This window comes from Cucurbita moschata, unplaced genomic scaffold, assembly GCF_002738365.1.
Source record: "Cucurbita moschata cultivar Rifu unplaced genomic scaffold, Cmos_1.0 Cmo_Scf00002, whole genome shotgun sequence".
NCBI lineage: Eukaryota > Viridiplantae > Streptophyta > Magnoliopsida > Cucurbitales > Cucurbitaceae > Cucurbita > Cucurbita moschata.
This window is the reverse complement of record NW_019268518.1, coordinates 3,883,223-3,898,560: the sequence shown is the minus strand read 5'-3', so window position 1 is coordinate 3,898,560 and position 15,338 is coordinate 3,883,223. Positions and strand designations below refer to the sequence as shown.

At 38.2% G+C, this 15,338-nt stretch overlaps 3 protein-coding genes across 6 annotated transcripts in view; 2 read left to right on the top strand and 1 right to left on the bottom strand.

The window, feature by feature from the left end:
• The first annotated feature begins 6 nt into the window (after positions 1-6).
• On the top strand, positions 7-4,916 carry LOC111463567. Of its 2 annotated transcripts, XR_002713901.1 has the most exons (6): positions 7-868; positions 990-1,744; positions 1,836-1,925; positions 3,475-4,248; positions 4,374-4,563; positions 4,652-4,916. XR_002713901.1 is itself a non-coding variant. In XM_023107563.1 (5 exons), the coding sequence occupies exons 1-5, from the start codon at positions 760-762 to the stop codon at positions 4,503-4,505; spliced, it is 1,860 nt and encodes a 619-aa protein (XP_022963331.1). In that variant the 5' UTR covers positions 7-759; the 3' UTR covers positions 4,506-4,916. The 2 variants fall into 2 exon arrangements, 1 of the variants encoding a protein (XP_022963331.1); XM_023107563.1 differs by having other exon boundaries at positions 4,374-4,916.
• Positions 4,917-6,460: 1,544 nt separating this feature from the next.
• On the bottom strand, positions 6,461-11,402 carry LOC111463579 (transmembrane protein 50A-like). The gene is made up of 4 exons (XM_023107579.1): positions 11,138-11,402; positions 10,969-11,056; positions 7,205-7,357; positions 6,461-6,735 (listed from the first exon to the last, which is right to left on the bottom strand). Exons 1-4 carry the CDS (start codon positions 11,268-11,270, stop codon positions 6,702-6,704), a joined length of 408 nt encoding a protein of 135 aa, XP_022963347.1. The 5' UTR covers positions 11,271-11,402; the 3' UTR covers positions 6,461-6,701.
• Positions 11,403-12,654: 1,252 nt separating this feature from the next.
• LOC111463553 overlaps positions 12,655-15,338 on the top strand; it is a 21,738-nt gene continuing 19,054 nt past the window's right edge. For all 3 annotated transcript variants that reach the window (XM_023107543.1, XM_023107551.1, XM_023107535.1), the window contains exon 1: positions 12,655-14,252. In XM_023107543.1, coding sequence (XP_022963311.1) covers positions 13,031-14,252 — 1,222 coding nt within the window. In that variant the 5' untranslated portion in view covers positions 12,655-13,030. The remainder of the gene's footprint in view (positions 14,253-15,338) is intronic.

The window sequence follows — 15,338 nt, the reverse complement described above, 5'->3', positions numbered from 1 at the left end:
TTTTTTTTTTTTTTTTTTCCTCCTCTGATCGAACTATTTTGACGGGGACAATCTTCTGTTTTGGAATTGCCGCCTCTTTGTTCGTGAGATACCCTTCTTTATTTTTCTGCATCTCAACCGATTCCCTTAAAGACGAGGGTTTTCCGAGGGTGTTTTGCTGACCGAATCTACAGTTAATTGAACACGGAGGCTGGGAGAGATAGTGAGGCCTTTCCTTCATACCATTCTTTTTAATTGAAACCGCTTCATCATCTTATCCTTGATATTTCCTCTGTTTTCATCCTCTGATATTCCTCTCCCGTGTGAGAATTGGGTTGTATTCATTTTGTTCATAAGATGAGATAAATCCCGTTCATAATGCGTTCAGCTTGTAGCCAAATTGGCAGCTACTTGATTGAATAGCAGTGGTTTGTGAAGTAGGATAATTGTAGAAGAAAAGCTTCTTTAGTGGCGTTTAGGACATCAATTTTGAGAACCATCCTCTGGGTTCACTCCCCGTGCGTTTGCAACTTTGAAGCAATTCACTGCGCATGTCAATCTTTGCTGAAACCTGGATATGCCACTAAGTTGGTGAGACATACGGCTTGTAGCCGTTCTTCTGTGCAAATTAGAGGTTAGGAATTTGAAATAACAAAGTACAGGTTAGGGCTTTATACATTCCGCTGTATAAGGAGCGCGCTTTTGGGCGATTTGAGGTGGTAAAGAAGGCTAGAAGTGTTTTTTTTGCTTCTGATATTTTGATCATGTTCAGTATTCCCCATGGAAAGAAGTGAACCCACTTTAGTTCCAGAATGGTTGAGAAGTACTGGAAGCTTTACTGGTGGCGGCAATTCAAACCACCTTTCTCCGTTGTCTTCTTCACCAACAGGTACTGCTTCTATTTATTTTAGAATATTACATGCTCTCATTAATGATGCTTTCACTTACTGCCGACTTGCCTCTGTTTTGAAATGGTGAACATCTTTAATTGTATGTCCTATGTTGTGTAGATGTGTCCTCTCTATCTCAATCGAGAAATAGAACTTCCAAGACCACTGGTGATTTTGACACTACACGTTCTGCTTTTCTGGATCGGACATCTTCATCAAATTCAAGGAGAAGTTTGAGCAATGGTTCTGCCAAACATGCATATAGTAGTTTTAACAGGGGTCATCGTGATAAGGATCGTGAGAAAGAAAAGGATAGGTTAAGCTTTGGGGATAATTGGGATTGTGATGCTCATGATTCTCTAGGAAAGATCCTTTCTGGTAGGATTGATAAAGATGGTTTGCGGCGATCCCATTCAATGGTATCCAGGAAGCAAGATGAGTTGTTTCACAGAAGAGTTGCAACAGATATAAAAGCTGGTGCTAACAGCATTCACAACAACGGTCATGGAATGCCTTCTGTATCTAGTGTCAGCAGTAGCATTCAAAAATCTGTCTTTGAAAAGGATTTTCCGTCACTGGGATCCGAAGAAAGGCAAGGAGCATCAGAAATTGGAAGAGTTTCATCTCCTGGTTTGAGCTCACCAGTTCAAAGCTTGCCAATTGGGAATTCAGCCTTAATTGGTGGAGAGGGATGGACTTCTGCTCTTGCTGAGGTGCCCAATATGATTGGAAGCACCACAGGGTCATTGTCATTTCAACAAAATGTTCCTGCTACATCGGCGATAGGACCTCCAAGTGTGACAGCTGGACTTAATATGGCTGAAGCATTGGTGCAGTCTCCATCTCGAGCTCGTGCTGCTCCCCAGGCATCTGAGGTACCCTATTGTACCTTTTGGCTTCTTGTGTTGTATATTATGTGCTCCTTTTGATCTAACGTTCTCACCCTTTACCCCCCAACTTTCCTAGTTATCTGTCAAGACTCAAAGGCTTGAGGAATTGGCTATTAAACAGTCCAGGCAATTAATACCGGTGACACCTTCTATGCCAAAAGCTATGGTAATTGGGGCTGATGCAATTGTTGAATCTTATGCTGTATAGATTTGTTTCTACCTCTTTATATTTTGATTAATTTTGGTGCAATTATTTTTGTTGATTAAAAAATATAAAGCTTGGCACTTAAAACATGTGAGAGAACTGAGAACCATTTACACGGTATCTTGACAACTTGTGTCAATCTTTGATATTAGCTAGAACTAATACTCTCTCCTTAGCTACTTATGTAGTATTAAGTTCTTAGGATTTATATGTGGAGAGAGTCGCTTGTCAAATAAACACTGCTTCTACATTTTAGAAACTGTAGAACTTTTTGTGGAAGTTTGTTATTCAAGTATTCTGTCTCTTTAACTTAATGACTGAAGGATAGTGTTTGTGTTAACTGTTAGATAGTGGAATTTGAAAATGCTAGAAGCTTCTGCTTCGATGTCATTTACAATGTGCTAGATAACTATGTCGTTTCCCCCGCTTCTATTTGATGACAAACACAATTTAAGGATGATTGAAAGAACAAAATACAAGTGAGCCCCAGAAAGGGATGGCAGGGGGTGTTCTACATCATCTAATGCGTTATCTGATTTAGGAAATAGTTATTGCCAATTCTTCAAGGGGTCTGTCCGATTACCTTTTGGAAATCTGTAAGACGTAGATGATAGGAAAGAGATTGCAGGCTTTGTTTTTGGATCCGATTTCATGTGTGTATATATGTGCTTTGCCACTTCGATTCTTTGCAGACTGAATTATCTTTGGTTGACCACTTTTTTACTCTCTCAAGAGTCGAAAATGCCGGTGGTAGGTTAAATATGCTTTAAGGGAAGTGTAAACTTTCTATGTTAAGATTCTTCATTGATTGTTGTGCTGTAGCCAATATACCATTGGTGGTTAGTATTCTTTGTTTGTTAACGTGTTATATTTGGTAGGCAAGTTTTTTATTTTACCTGAAAGATCGTTAAGCTGTTAACTGATTATGATCTCCTCTTCATGTATCAATGGTTATAACTTAATTGAGCACTCCTCTTCTGAAAGGGGGGTTCTCATTTGTTCTAGTTTTCCTTTTGAAGCCGATGTAAATTTTTGTTGTGCTAGCAGTATAATTCTTAAAATGGATTTAGAACCAAAAGAAAACAGAAGACGAGAATACTTTTTTTTGTTATGTTTTAGTTAAAGTTTTCTAAACTAGTTCTCACACCTGATCGATATTAATATTCTTTTAAAAGTATCAATGGATTTTTATATTTATATGCTGAAGAAATGAATGAAAATATGAAAACAGACCATATCTTTCCTGATAATTTTAAAAGATCTGTTTGTAAAAACAATTTTGATAAACTACATCCAAGCAGTTCTCTACTCTTGTAATATGAAATATAGTTAGTTTTTACGTTTTGATAGTCCTCTATATCATGATAAATTTCTACAACAAACTATTGATTTTATCTTCCAGTTCAGCATTGAACATGTCTAGGAATACATATTTATCATTATATCTAACTGCAAGTCTTCTGTTTTGGCCCCTTAAATGATCGTTAGTGTTTTTTTTCCCTTTTTACAGGCGCTTAATTCTTCTGATAAATCAAAGCCCAAATTAGTATCAAGAACTGGAGAACTTAATGTAACCACCAAGGGTGGACAGCCACAGCCCTCGTCAGTCCATGCCAACCAATCTCGTGGAGGACATGTCAAGCCTGATGCCCAAAAGAGTTCTCATGGGAAGTTTCTTGTTCTAAAACCTGTACGAGAAAATGGAGTGTCCCTTGCAGCAAAGGATGTCTCAAGTCCAACTAGTAATGCAAGCAGCATGGCAGCAAACAACCAGTTCGCTCTTGCACCTTCAGTTTCACATGCTCCTTTGAAAAGCCCAAACAACTCAAATGTTTCTTCTTTGGAGCGGAAGGCAGCTAGCCTAGATCTCAAATCTGGATCAACTTTGGAAAAAAAACCTTCCTTATCACAAGTCCAGAGTCGGAATGATTTCTTTAACCTCATTAAGAAGAAAACTTCAACAACTTCTTCTGCTGTTCTCTCAGATTCATGCTCTTCTGTGAAATCTCCTTCAATTGGCCAATCTGATGAACTAAAAAAGGAAGAAATCAACACTCCTGCAAGTTCTCAAGTGATTGAAAATGGTGCTATGGAGATTCCAAATGGAGTTGGTTCCGAAGAGGTTCGGGGATCTTGTGACAGTGGTGAAAAAACTCAGAGGCACGCTGCTTCGGAATCTCTAGACGAGGAGGAGGCTGCTTTTCTTCGTTCTCTTGGATGGGAAGAGAACTACGGTGAGGACGAAGGCCTTACCGAAGAAGAGATCAATTCTTTCTATCAGGAGGTAAACAAAATACTTGTTGTGACATTTCACTAATCTCCTCTGCAATACTTTCCAAAATCTAGTTCTTGTTTACATTAGCTGTTGAAGTTGGAACTTTGTAATATATGCTCTAATTTTGATTGCAGTTGGAATGCATGAAGTTGAAGCCATCTCTAAAAGTGCCGCGATGCATTCAGCCAAAGATATCTGAATCTCACGAAGGAAGTAGCAAGGATGGAGCCGGTTCTGAACTGAGCTCATCTGACTCGGATGCCTGAATTACTTCCTTTTCATCCATGAAAAGTTATAGTTCTTCACAGTTTCTAATGGCAATGGGTCAGTTTTTATTTCATTTTATTTCATTTCATTTTCTTTTCTTCTTTTAAAATCTCTTTCCTTCTTTTTTGTTTTCATGGTTTTAAAGAAATGCTGATGGGAGTTGGGTTGGGATGTTAATTGAAACACTGAACAGTGCAAATAGTGCAATAAGTTACAGTTGCCCAAATCATCCTGCCTGCCTGCCTTTACAGCGGGAGTTTTTGCAGTTTTAAAAGGGCAGTTGCAGAGGTTTGGCAGGCGCACATTTTGTCTGCGTTCAAAGATGCATCTCTTTGGGTTATTTTGGTTCTTTCTTCTCACTTTTGAAGAGGTTTTTGATTCTGGAAGTTACTAGGGAAGAACAGAAAAAAGAAAAGAAAAGATAAAAGGGTTACTTACTGTGCTCTGCTTCAAAGGAAAATGGTAAAGAAAAGAAAAAAGAAAGAAAGTTTCAATCTTGGTTCAGCTGATACTGATTTATTGTTTGGGATGTTGTTGGGTGGTTGGGTAGTGTGTAGCTTTGTTTGACATTGAACTGCACTAATTACACATCAATAAGAGGGATTAAGTTAGTGATTAATTGCCCATTTCTTCTTCATTTCTTCATCAAAATGGTTTTTAGTTTCCTAGTCGCCCATTCTCTTGAGCATCTCTTCTGTTTTTGGTGTTAAGAATGACTTGAGAACGTGGTTGGAAATAAATTGCCAATGGTTTCTTTTTTTTTTTTTTGTTAAAAAAAGTTCATCACTAGGTTATTTATGTTAGACAATCACGACTCTCCACAACGATATAATATTGTCCACTTTGAGCATAAGCTCTCATGGCTTTTGCTTTGGGCTTCCTCAAAAGGCCTCGTACCAATGGAGTTAGTACTTCTCGCATATAAACTCATGATCATTCCCTAAATTAGCTAAGGTGAGACTTTCATCATCCAATACTTTAATTTTTTATATTATTATTAAGTTTTGAATTTATCTTATAATCAAAAGTACTTTTTTTTTTTTTTTAATTTTATAATCTACATGTTTAACCAAAACCCAAGAAAATAGTTTTTTTTTTTTTGTTCTTTAAATAAAGATGAAAGGGAAATGAATTGGTATTTGAATAAATGAAAGAGGTTACAAAGGTGACAATTTATGAGTAATTAAAATTGTAGGCAATGGATGGTTGATGTCCCTCTCAGAGTCAGTGTCGGCTGTAGCAGCTCTCGTTTGTTAAATTTAAATGATTCAATAATGAATGAAGCTGTTGTGGAAAGCCATACTTACTTACTGCCTAAGCAATCCCCTCTGGACTCGTCCATTTCATTAAGTCGTTCTTCAAAGCCTATGCTTTGTATTAAAGCAAAACGGTGTAATAAGATAACCTTTCAATTAATGAAGTTCGGCGGATTAAAATATATCTAAAAGAGTAACAAATTTATAAATATTCTAATTCAACGACATTTGAAGGTGAGGGATTTGACCTACGAGAAGGTGAGGGATTTGACCTACGATCTCTTAGTATCAAGTTATTGAATATTTTATAAATAAATCTCGAAATTCAAAACTCCCTGTTGTCCAATAAAGACCTAAAATCCCTAATAATAAATCAAAATCCACCCATTAGTTACCCGTAGTCCAATAAAGACCTAAAGTTCCTAGTAATAAACCAAAATCTAACCAAAATCTCCCACCGATTAGTGAGTGAACAAAAAACCTATTAATAGATAAGAACACATTCCAACCAATTCCCAAAAAAAAATCTCAAATATCACCATTTTACTGTCAATAGATTGAATACCACCATTGTCCATCTATATATTGTTCATTTTGCATCCACAATTTTTCGAAGGAAAGAAACTAAAAACCAAAACAAAACTGACCACCCTTCATCATTTTATGCTTTGTTAGTATATAATATGAACACTGCGACAAACTGAAATGGCTGAAACATTGAATGCTGGCTCACTTGCTCACTTATATTGGATCCATAAAGATTTACAGACATGGTTTCAGATTAAGATTAACATGACATTTACAAGAAGTAGAAAGCTCTTACTGTTCAGTTCCATAGTTGGAAAAGTCAAATGACACACAATCGACTTGACGATGCAACGCGCTATGCAGTTGGTAACTCTTCAGCCTCTGAGGTCTAAGTGCATAATTCTTTCCGACTTATTCCGTGTGAGAAGTCCAGTAAATCAACCCACTGCAACAAACAGTATTTCAGGAAAACAGAACATAGACAGTGCTGACCAGGGTCTAGCTACGTAGCATTTGTATTACATGACACTTGTGCGAGAGATGAAAATTGAAACCCCTTAATGATTTTGGTTTTTCCACAAAGCTATCTAATGCAACGAAGACCAAAGAACAGGGGCATACATTGATACAGCATCAGACTGCTAAAGAGAAAATATTCTCGTTCAACCAACTTTGCTTATGGCATGATTTAAACATCTTATGTAGTAGATTCAGACCTGCTCAGAAATCAAGAGAAACAACATAATGAAAGAACCCCAACAACTCTTCTTTAACAAAGTTGCCTTGCTGAATGATTCCACAACTAGGTGGAGTAGACAATAAGAAGTGGCTACATGTTTGCTGGCACAAATCCAACTAAAAGACAGATGGGAAAAATCAGAATTAAGATAATAAAAAGGAGAGAGGCCATTTACCTAACCAACACAAACACACACTGCAATACTCCTGCAACTCCCGTCCATGCTGATAGGCCAGTTTTTACTACTGAATCTTGAATCAAGAGCCCCACAGATGCTGCTAATGAAACGAAGGATACCACATAAGCGAAGAAGAGCCAAAGCTTTAATCTGCAGTTAAGGGAAACGTCAGTACTGTTAATTACAGAAAAACACTAGCACCACATCAAAACAGACATTAAATTCTCGATGCTATCACACAAGTCTTCTAATTTTCCTTTGCTTATAGGTCTCTGAAACTTCAATTTTACAGAGGCTTATTTCCGTGATATCTCAACAAATAACTAACATATCAATTCATCATGTCCTACCTAGTATGAACCAATATTGTAGACCAGTATGGAAGCTTAGGGCGTATGAAAAGATTTCTTTATGCATTAGGCCTTCTATGCAGATTTGAATTCTACAATTACCACTTCATGAAATCCATTTTTAAGTGGGTGTTAATGACTTGCCTACAAGCTAGATTTCAGCTCGCACACTAGTAATTTTATTCTCAAACAAGTATCACAACTGCTGAAGGTGTGAGGAAATGGTTCGCCATGCATCTTACCTTACCAAACCTCCTGCTAAGTTCAAGGCCCCTTTCGTGGTTTATATTTGGAATTTCAAGTCCCTAAGAAAGTGAACATTTCTTTTGTGTCTCACCTATAGAAGTCTCAATCTTAATAGTTAATCCTGCCGTCAAATTACAGAAGTTCCCACTCTGGGCTTTGTCCCCCTTGGCTTGTTGTCTTTGTAAGAAGGACGACGAATCTCTAGACCATTTTCCTCTATTGCTCCTTTTCTTTTAAGAGCTGGTCTTTTCTTTTGCTAGAACTTGGGTTATTGGTTTGCCTCCCTAAATTGGTGGACCTATGATTGATGAAAATTCTTGGGGTCATGACTTTTAAAGTTTGGGAAGGATGATGCATGAAAATTTTATTTCTATATAATAGCATTCTGAATATTATTCTTATACCTTCGCAGAGCATCACAACCTCTAATACATCATTTTTCGATGGTTGTTGGATCTCCACCTATGTCTACTATCCTTGGACCATTCTATCAAGAAGTTACGTTCCATGTCTTCGTTTATGATATTTTCTGCATACACATGCTCTTCTTTCAGCTCTCTCTCACTAAGAATGTTCTCAAACCTAACCAACCTCACTCTTGCCCCTTAGTTCCTCCTTTTCACAACCCACCCAATTGGGGAGAAGGTTGAAAAGGGGATTTTTATGGGGTAAAATGTGAGTTTTCACTGTGGAAAAAAAAAATGGAAGAATACACGAGGAATACCAACAAAAAAGAAAACACGAAAAACCCAAGAAGAGCCCAACCAGCTCTAGTCATGCATAATAAGACCTATGGGGTAATGACAAAAATCTTTACAAACAGAGACGCAAAGAGAGGTGAAATCTAACAAGTGACCATACCTCACTTGAAGGCACTGCCTTGTGGAGGAATCTTATAAAAGCTAAACACGCTCCAACATCATGTACAAACCGATTATTCCCATCTTCTGCCAATGGGCCACGAAAGTTTATAAAAGAGCACCAAAACCTCATCACTAACCGCATTTGCCATAGGGTGGGTGATGGAGAAAACACATCTTGGATTGCAACACCATGCTAGCATTGCAGTATCCTCTTTTATATAGGCACTCACATTGCAAGACGACCACAATCAAAGAAATATGGAAATATGACAACAAATTTTGGGAGTCACAGCTCAATACGAACCTCAAGGATAGCAAAGCTACATAATGGGCCAAGTTAAGCCTTGACCTTGCCCAATAGTGTTATCCCAAGAAGTAGGCTCATTGAAATGCCTTCCTAGGGATCGGTTTTCTCCACAAAATCCTTAATGATAGATATGGGGGAAAAAATAAAAGCCATAAACCTCACAATAGCCCAAGACAATATGGAAAGGAAATCATAAAAAAAGGTGGAGTTTTTCCCATGAGAAGTTATGCACAAAGCCATTAGCACAAATGAAAACCTACAAAAATGAATGCCCTGCAGGACTCTATTTTCCAATTAATGCCCTTTATGCAAGAGAGAATGAATCCAAAAACCACCTATTTATGTAGTGTACTTATGCCTATAACTTATGGATAAATATTCTCACCATTTTCGGATGACACCTCACTGTTCCTAAGGAGGTCAAAGATTAACTGGACATGGTCTTAACGTACCCCCTTTCAAGAATGCAAAAACTCTAGTATAGACCCAACCTCATCATGACTTTCTTTTGGAATATTTGGAAAGAGTGAATTCAATAAATCTTATTGGAAACTCCTACTAGGCTCTTCAACAATGTTGTTTACCAAGAAATAGTGTAAGTTGTCTTCCTACAACCTTACCTGATTGTTAATTGGGAAAGTCTTTTGTAAGTATCATGGATAACACATCTTTTTTTTTTTTTTTTTGTAAATCTCAAACATTAATGAAACGGTATCTTATCAAAAATAAATAAAAAAAATAAAAGAACCTTCGCCCAAAGATCTCTCCACTCTTCTAAAGGTTCTATTTTTTCTTTGAAAAGGAGGATGAAATATATATATATATATATATATATATATATGAATGGTAAAACCCCTCCAACATGGAGTTACAACTCCTGACCAAGCCAAACGTAAGGAAAACGTCTCACAAAAGCCACTCCACAACAATCAAGTAAACTGACAAAACCAAAAGAGATGATCACCTTCATCACGACTTTGATCTTCCAGAGTAAGGAAAAGATGGGAGAACTTGAAAATAAAGGGGCTCGCCCAACAACGAAAAAACGTGATACAAGAGGACCCCTCCAAAAGGACGAAGCTCCATAACTAAAGATCTCCTCTCCCTCAGACTAATAAAATTACTGTAACTAGAGCATCAAATTCTCAAGGAAAATACTGCAACCACTTGTCCAACAAAGCCCTATTACACACCCTAAGATTCCCCACACCACCTCCCAATTTACCAAATGTGCACCCTTCCCTTCCTCCACCCCTTCCCATAAAAGGTCTTCACATAAGTCTCTTTACGGAACTACAAAACTTTCACACGGATCCAAACACAAGGATGGAAAATACACACGAATTTCACTAAGGATAGACTGGATAAGAATAAGTCTTCCTCTCTTAGAGAAAAAGCTTTTCTTCCGTAGGGGTTCTACAGAATTGATTAAAAGGATGCCCAAATAATAAATATAAAGTACAAATACTGCTTAAGCCAAAAGAATGTGTATAAGTCTCTGTGTGGAGATTGCATCTCCAAATCACCTACACTAAATACAGCCATTGACACAATGTATAGATTGTGTTGCCAACTTGCCCATTTGGTTTTTCACCTCGTCTAAGCTTATAATGGACGGCTAACAAACAATTCAATCGTTTGGCACTAGTTTCACATTCCCATTGAGTCCTTCAACCATGCCCCAGAGTTGACCCTCGACGTCTATTGCAGACACACATAGTTTACGGTATTCTAATTGTAAATTAAGAGTTAAGTCTCGTATGTACGAGTTCATGAAATCCTAACTCATCCAGGGAGAATAATGCTAGCAAGACACTAAATCACATTGAGCAATGACTTGTTGAAGAAAAACACTGTGACATTGCTTTCAATCGAATCGAATGATCAGGCAAAGAGGATGGCGGTATGATTGGTGGCATTTAAAACAATAAAAGCGGCTGAAAACAACAAGAGATAGAAAGAGAGAGGTAAGCAGATAAATCATAACATACTCACCTCCATTCGCCTTCCTCATATGGTGAATAATCGATGTCTTCCTTCCGAACGCAATTGAACATCAGAGCCGCAAACGAAGCAAAAATACCTAAAACCCCAATACCAAAACACCATAAAAAACCCTAACTGCAAATTATACATGGTGTGGACTGGTAAATGAATAAAAAACCTGGAAGATAGTGGAGGAAGGAGACGGCAACAGAACTGCAGACAACGGCGTCAACCCAGAACCACCACCCGGCGCCGAACACAGCTCCGGCAACGCCAGGGCCGAAAATTGACCAAAGCTCCGCCAAATCCATTGGTGGATTCTTCCTTTTGCCTTCTTCTTACGATTGCGATTGGAGACAGGTGAATGATCGCACCGGTCAGACCCCTTTTCTGCCGAGAAGTTCAATAGAAATAAACTAGAATCACAGCTACTCATGGCTGTGTTGGAAAATTATAGCAAATTTTATGCCTACGTGTTTAAATTATGATAAATGACCATAAACATTTAAACAAAAAAACATTTAAACAAAAAAACAAAAAAACAAAAAACAAAACAAAATTTGACATTTTTTTTGTTATTAAAAGGTTAAACGGAAAGGATGTCATTTAGACACATTACCTTTTCGTCTAATTTTCTAAGAAGTTTACTACCCATGATGAGCGTGTATGACCAAACAAACTTAGTTTTCACCTTAGTTGTATTCGGTCGACGAAAGAGAATTTCATCTAAAATAAAAGATCAAACGAAGCCGCGAAACCTAACAAAAAAAAAAAACATAAATCATGCTTGAGTTAGTTCCTCTCGAGGCTTGTTTGGTTTTGAGGTTTTTGTCATATGATTCTATCTTTTTGTTGGGAGATTTACAGTTCCCTGCTCTACTTATGGAAGCCTGATTATGCGTAAGTATTGAGATCGATTGTTAGGAATCACGATAGTAGATATTGCCCACTTTTGAGTATTGAGCTCTCATGGTTTTGCTTTTGGTTTCCCATTCCCTAAATTACTCCCTTCCAACAAAACAATCATTCCCTCGAATAAAGTATGTCATAGAGCCTCCCTGAGGTTTATGTAGCCCTCGAATAGTCTCCTCTTAAACAAGGCTCGACTCATTTCTTTGGAGCCCTCGAACAAAACACACCATTTGTTCGAGGCACGAGTCACTTTTGACTACATCTTCAAGACTAGTAATTTCCTTATTTGAAATTTCAAGATTCTATTGACATGACTAAATTAAGGGCATGAGACTGATACTGTGTTAGGAACTACGACTCTCCACAGTAGTGTAATATTGTCTATTTTGAGCATAAGCACTTCTCATACCAATCTAGATGTGTTCCTTACTTATAAACGCAAGACCATTCCCTAAACAACCCTCAACATCGAGGGTTGCTAGGGCCTACAACAAAGACGTAGTACGATATGTGTTTTTAAGACGACCCAATTATGTTAAATGATTAAAATATATGGTATATTTAATTTAATTTTTAAATATGAAAAGAAAGCATCTAGAAAAAGAAAAAGAAAAAGAAAAAAAAAAAAGAAAATAGGCATTGATCCGATAAGGCAATTTCATCACTTGAACAAATAGATAGACGACACGCGTGCAGTGGAGGAGCTGTTACCGCGGAATTCCCACTTTCTTACTACGTCCTAATAGTCTCCCCTATAAAAATATCTTCTAGAAACAAACCGCCTTCACTTGCCTGCAAATAACGCGAATCTCTCTCTCCCTCTCTCTCTCTTTCCAATCGAAAGCGAAATCCAGCTGCGAACAAAATTTTAATCATTCGCAACAGAACAAGAACCTTACTAATTCCGGATCCCAACTCTGGTTTCGGCTCATCCTTTCCTCATCTTTTCCCTTGCAAGCGACGAGTTGGACTAGGATTTTAGGATTAGGGTTAGGGTTAGGGTTTGTTTTTGTACCTTTTTATCTGCGTAGTTCGTGCATGCGAAGGTCTGGATCGGTTAAGCGTATGTATGGCAGTGTTTGTATTTGGATAGAGTGGAATTTGAAGTTTTGACTATGGAACGCGCCATAGGTGGGTTAATTTGTGTTTATTGTTGGTGATGACTAGAGACCGATGTCACCTGGGAAAGAAGATGATGGGTAGGGGTGCGGATGGAGGCTGTGGTGCTGAGGAGAGGTCTTGCCCAGTGGCAAGAGTGCCGAACAGAGTAACGTTGACCCATACTCAAACACATGAGGACAAGTTGTCTACTGTGGACATTGATTATTACGCTCAGGCTCAAAAGGCGTTGTGCGAGCGTTCGCCATTTGATGTAGCGGAGGAGACTGCAGCTCCTTATGTGCCCACTCTGCCCAGTAGGTTGGGTAGCTTTTTGAGCAGACATACGGGTGGTAAGAAGCGGCAGAGGAAATCCAATTCTGGGGCAGACAAGAAGTCTTCGAGGCAAGGTGAAAGGTCACGTGGCTCCAACATTTGGGTCGAGACAGAGGAATATTTTAGGGACTTGACGCTGTCTGATGTAGATACTTTGCGTGCATCGTCTTCTTTTAGTGGTTTAGGGTTTAGGAAATGTTTTTCAATTCCGTCTTCTGGAAATGACTCAGAAGCAAATGTAGGTGGCAGTGATAATGTTAGTGATGAGATTACGGATAGGGCTATTATTAAAGACGAGGTTGAGGATGACCGTTTGGGCTCGGATGTGGGCATGGTTGAAGCCAGTGGTTCTCCTCTTGGAGACAAGGGTTGTTCGAACTTGGATTCGTCTCCCGGCTTAGAATGGATATTGGGTTGTAGGAATAAGGTGTCCTTAACTTCGGAGCGGCCTTCGAAGAAACGGAAGCTTCTAGGTGGTGATGCAGGATTGGAAAAAGTTCTGATTGTTTCTCCTTGCGATGGAAATTCATCTTTATGCCACTTTTGCTCTAAGGGAGATACGTACAAAGGGGTAAATCCGTTAGTTACTTGCAGTTGTTGTTATGTGGTGGTTCACTATAAGTGCTATGGCATAAGAGAGAAAGTCAATGGATCCTGGTCGTGTTCTTGGTGTAAGCAGAAGGATAAAATCAATGATTCCACAAAGCCCTGTTTGCTCTGTCCCAAGCAGGGTGGTGCTCTGAAGCCTGTACATAAGAACGTCGACAGTGGATTTTCTGTTGAGTTTGCTCATTTATTTTGTAGTCAGTGGATGCCAGAGGTATTCATAGAGGACTTGACGCGGATGGAGCCTGTTATGAATTTGGGAGGTGTAAAAGAAACCCGGAAAAAGTTAGTATGTAACATATGCAAAGTCAAGTATGGAGCCTGTCTCCGGTGCAGCCATGGTATGTTTATTGCCCCATTATTCAATGCCATTCTCCTTTTCTGTTTGGATGATGTATGGGAAGCACATTCCTACTGGCTACTATGGTCTTCAGATTTTGGCTCAATTTTTTCCTTTTCGACTTCTGTATGCTGTTGTCCTTGGTAGGCTAGTTTTTATGCGTTCTAGCAGAAAAGCATGTTTATGGCTTATCTGTTAATGTCATGTACAGAGTATTTAGAAGTTGGTCGAAATCTGAAATTAGTGAACAGTTAATTTCTACTACGCTCGAGGTTTGATTTTATGTTCCTGGGCTGCTCTCTTTCCCTCCCTTCCTCTCTCCATCTCTCTATCTCACATACAAATCTATGCTTTCTAACTTCTTTGGAAGTTTAGCTGTTGACTTATATACTACTACTACCATACCGAGACATAGGAAGGGGCATTTAGAGAGTGGAATATGTGCATATTTATTTTTATTTATTTTTTTGTTTATCTATACTCCAAAAGATGTGAGCGGTATATTAGGCTCCATGATATATTGCTGGTTATAAATAGTTATCATTTAATTTAGGTTATGAAACTTAAACAAATAGTTTTTTATCTCATGCTCGAGAGCCTCATTTAGAAATCATTCCGATTGGGGGGCATTAACGGGACTTACTAGTTTCATCTTCCATGCTTTGTCTACCATATAAACTGATAGATGTCGGTCAGGATGTTGGTGGTTCCTGATTTGCCATTAAGAAACCAGCTCTAGGAATTTCTGGATATTTTTATACTTTGTGCATTCCAACTTATAAATCTCCTATTTGAACCCTGAAGTACTGAGTAAATACACCTTTTTATGGATCGTAAACATTGTATTAATTTAAACAGTATATGAGAGACATGATGAATAATTATCCTCCCAACAAAAACAAGAGAGATATGTGAAAACTCCCCTTGGCTTGAATCAAGAAGATAGGATTTTATGAAACCTATTTATGGATGCTGCTCAATTAGAGAAATTGGACCTTTATTATTTATTAGTTTTTTTTAATGAATACCGAACTTTCATCGAGAAAACAGGAAAGAATACAAAGGACATACAAAAATTCGAGCCCCC

Coding starts and splice junctions, on each gene's coding strand:
- LOC111463579 (XM_023107579.1), bottom strand. CDS start 11,270: ATGGATTTGGCGGAGCTTTGGTCAATTTTCGGCCCTGGCGTTGCCGGA. Junction 11,057..11,137: donor CTTCCTCCACTATCTTCCAG/GTTTTTTATTCA, acceptor TTGGGGTTTTAG/GTATTTTTGCTTCGTTTGCG. Junction 6,736..7,204: donor TGTGTGTTTGTGTTGGTTAG/GTAAATGGCCTC, acceptor TGTTTGTTGCAG/TGGGTTGATTTACTGGACTT.
- LOC111463567 (XM_023107563.1), top strand. CDS start 760: ATGGAAAGAAGTGAACCCACTTTAGTTCCAGAATGGTTGAGAAGTACT. Junction 869..989: donor GTTGTCTTCTTCACCAACAG/GTACTGCTTCTA, acceptor TATGTTGTGTAG/ATGTGTCCTCTCTATCTCAA. Junction 1,745..1,835: donor CTGCTCCCCAGGCATCTGAG/GTACCCTATTGT, acceptor CAACTTTCCTAG/TTATCTGTCAAGACTCAAAG.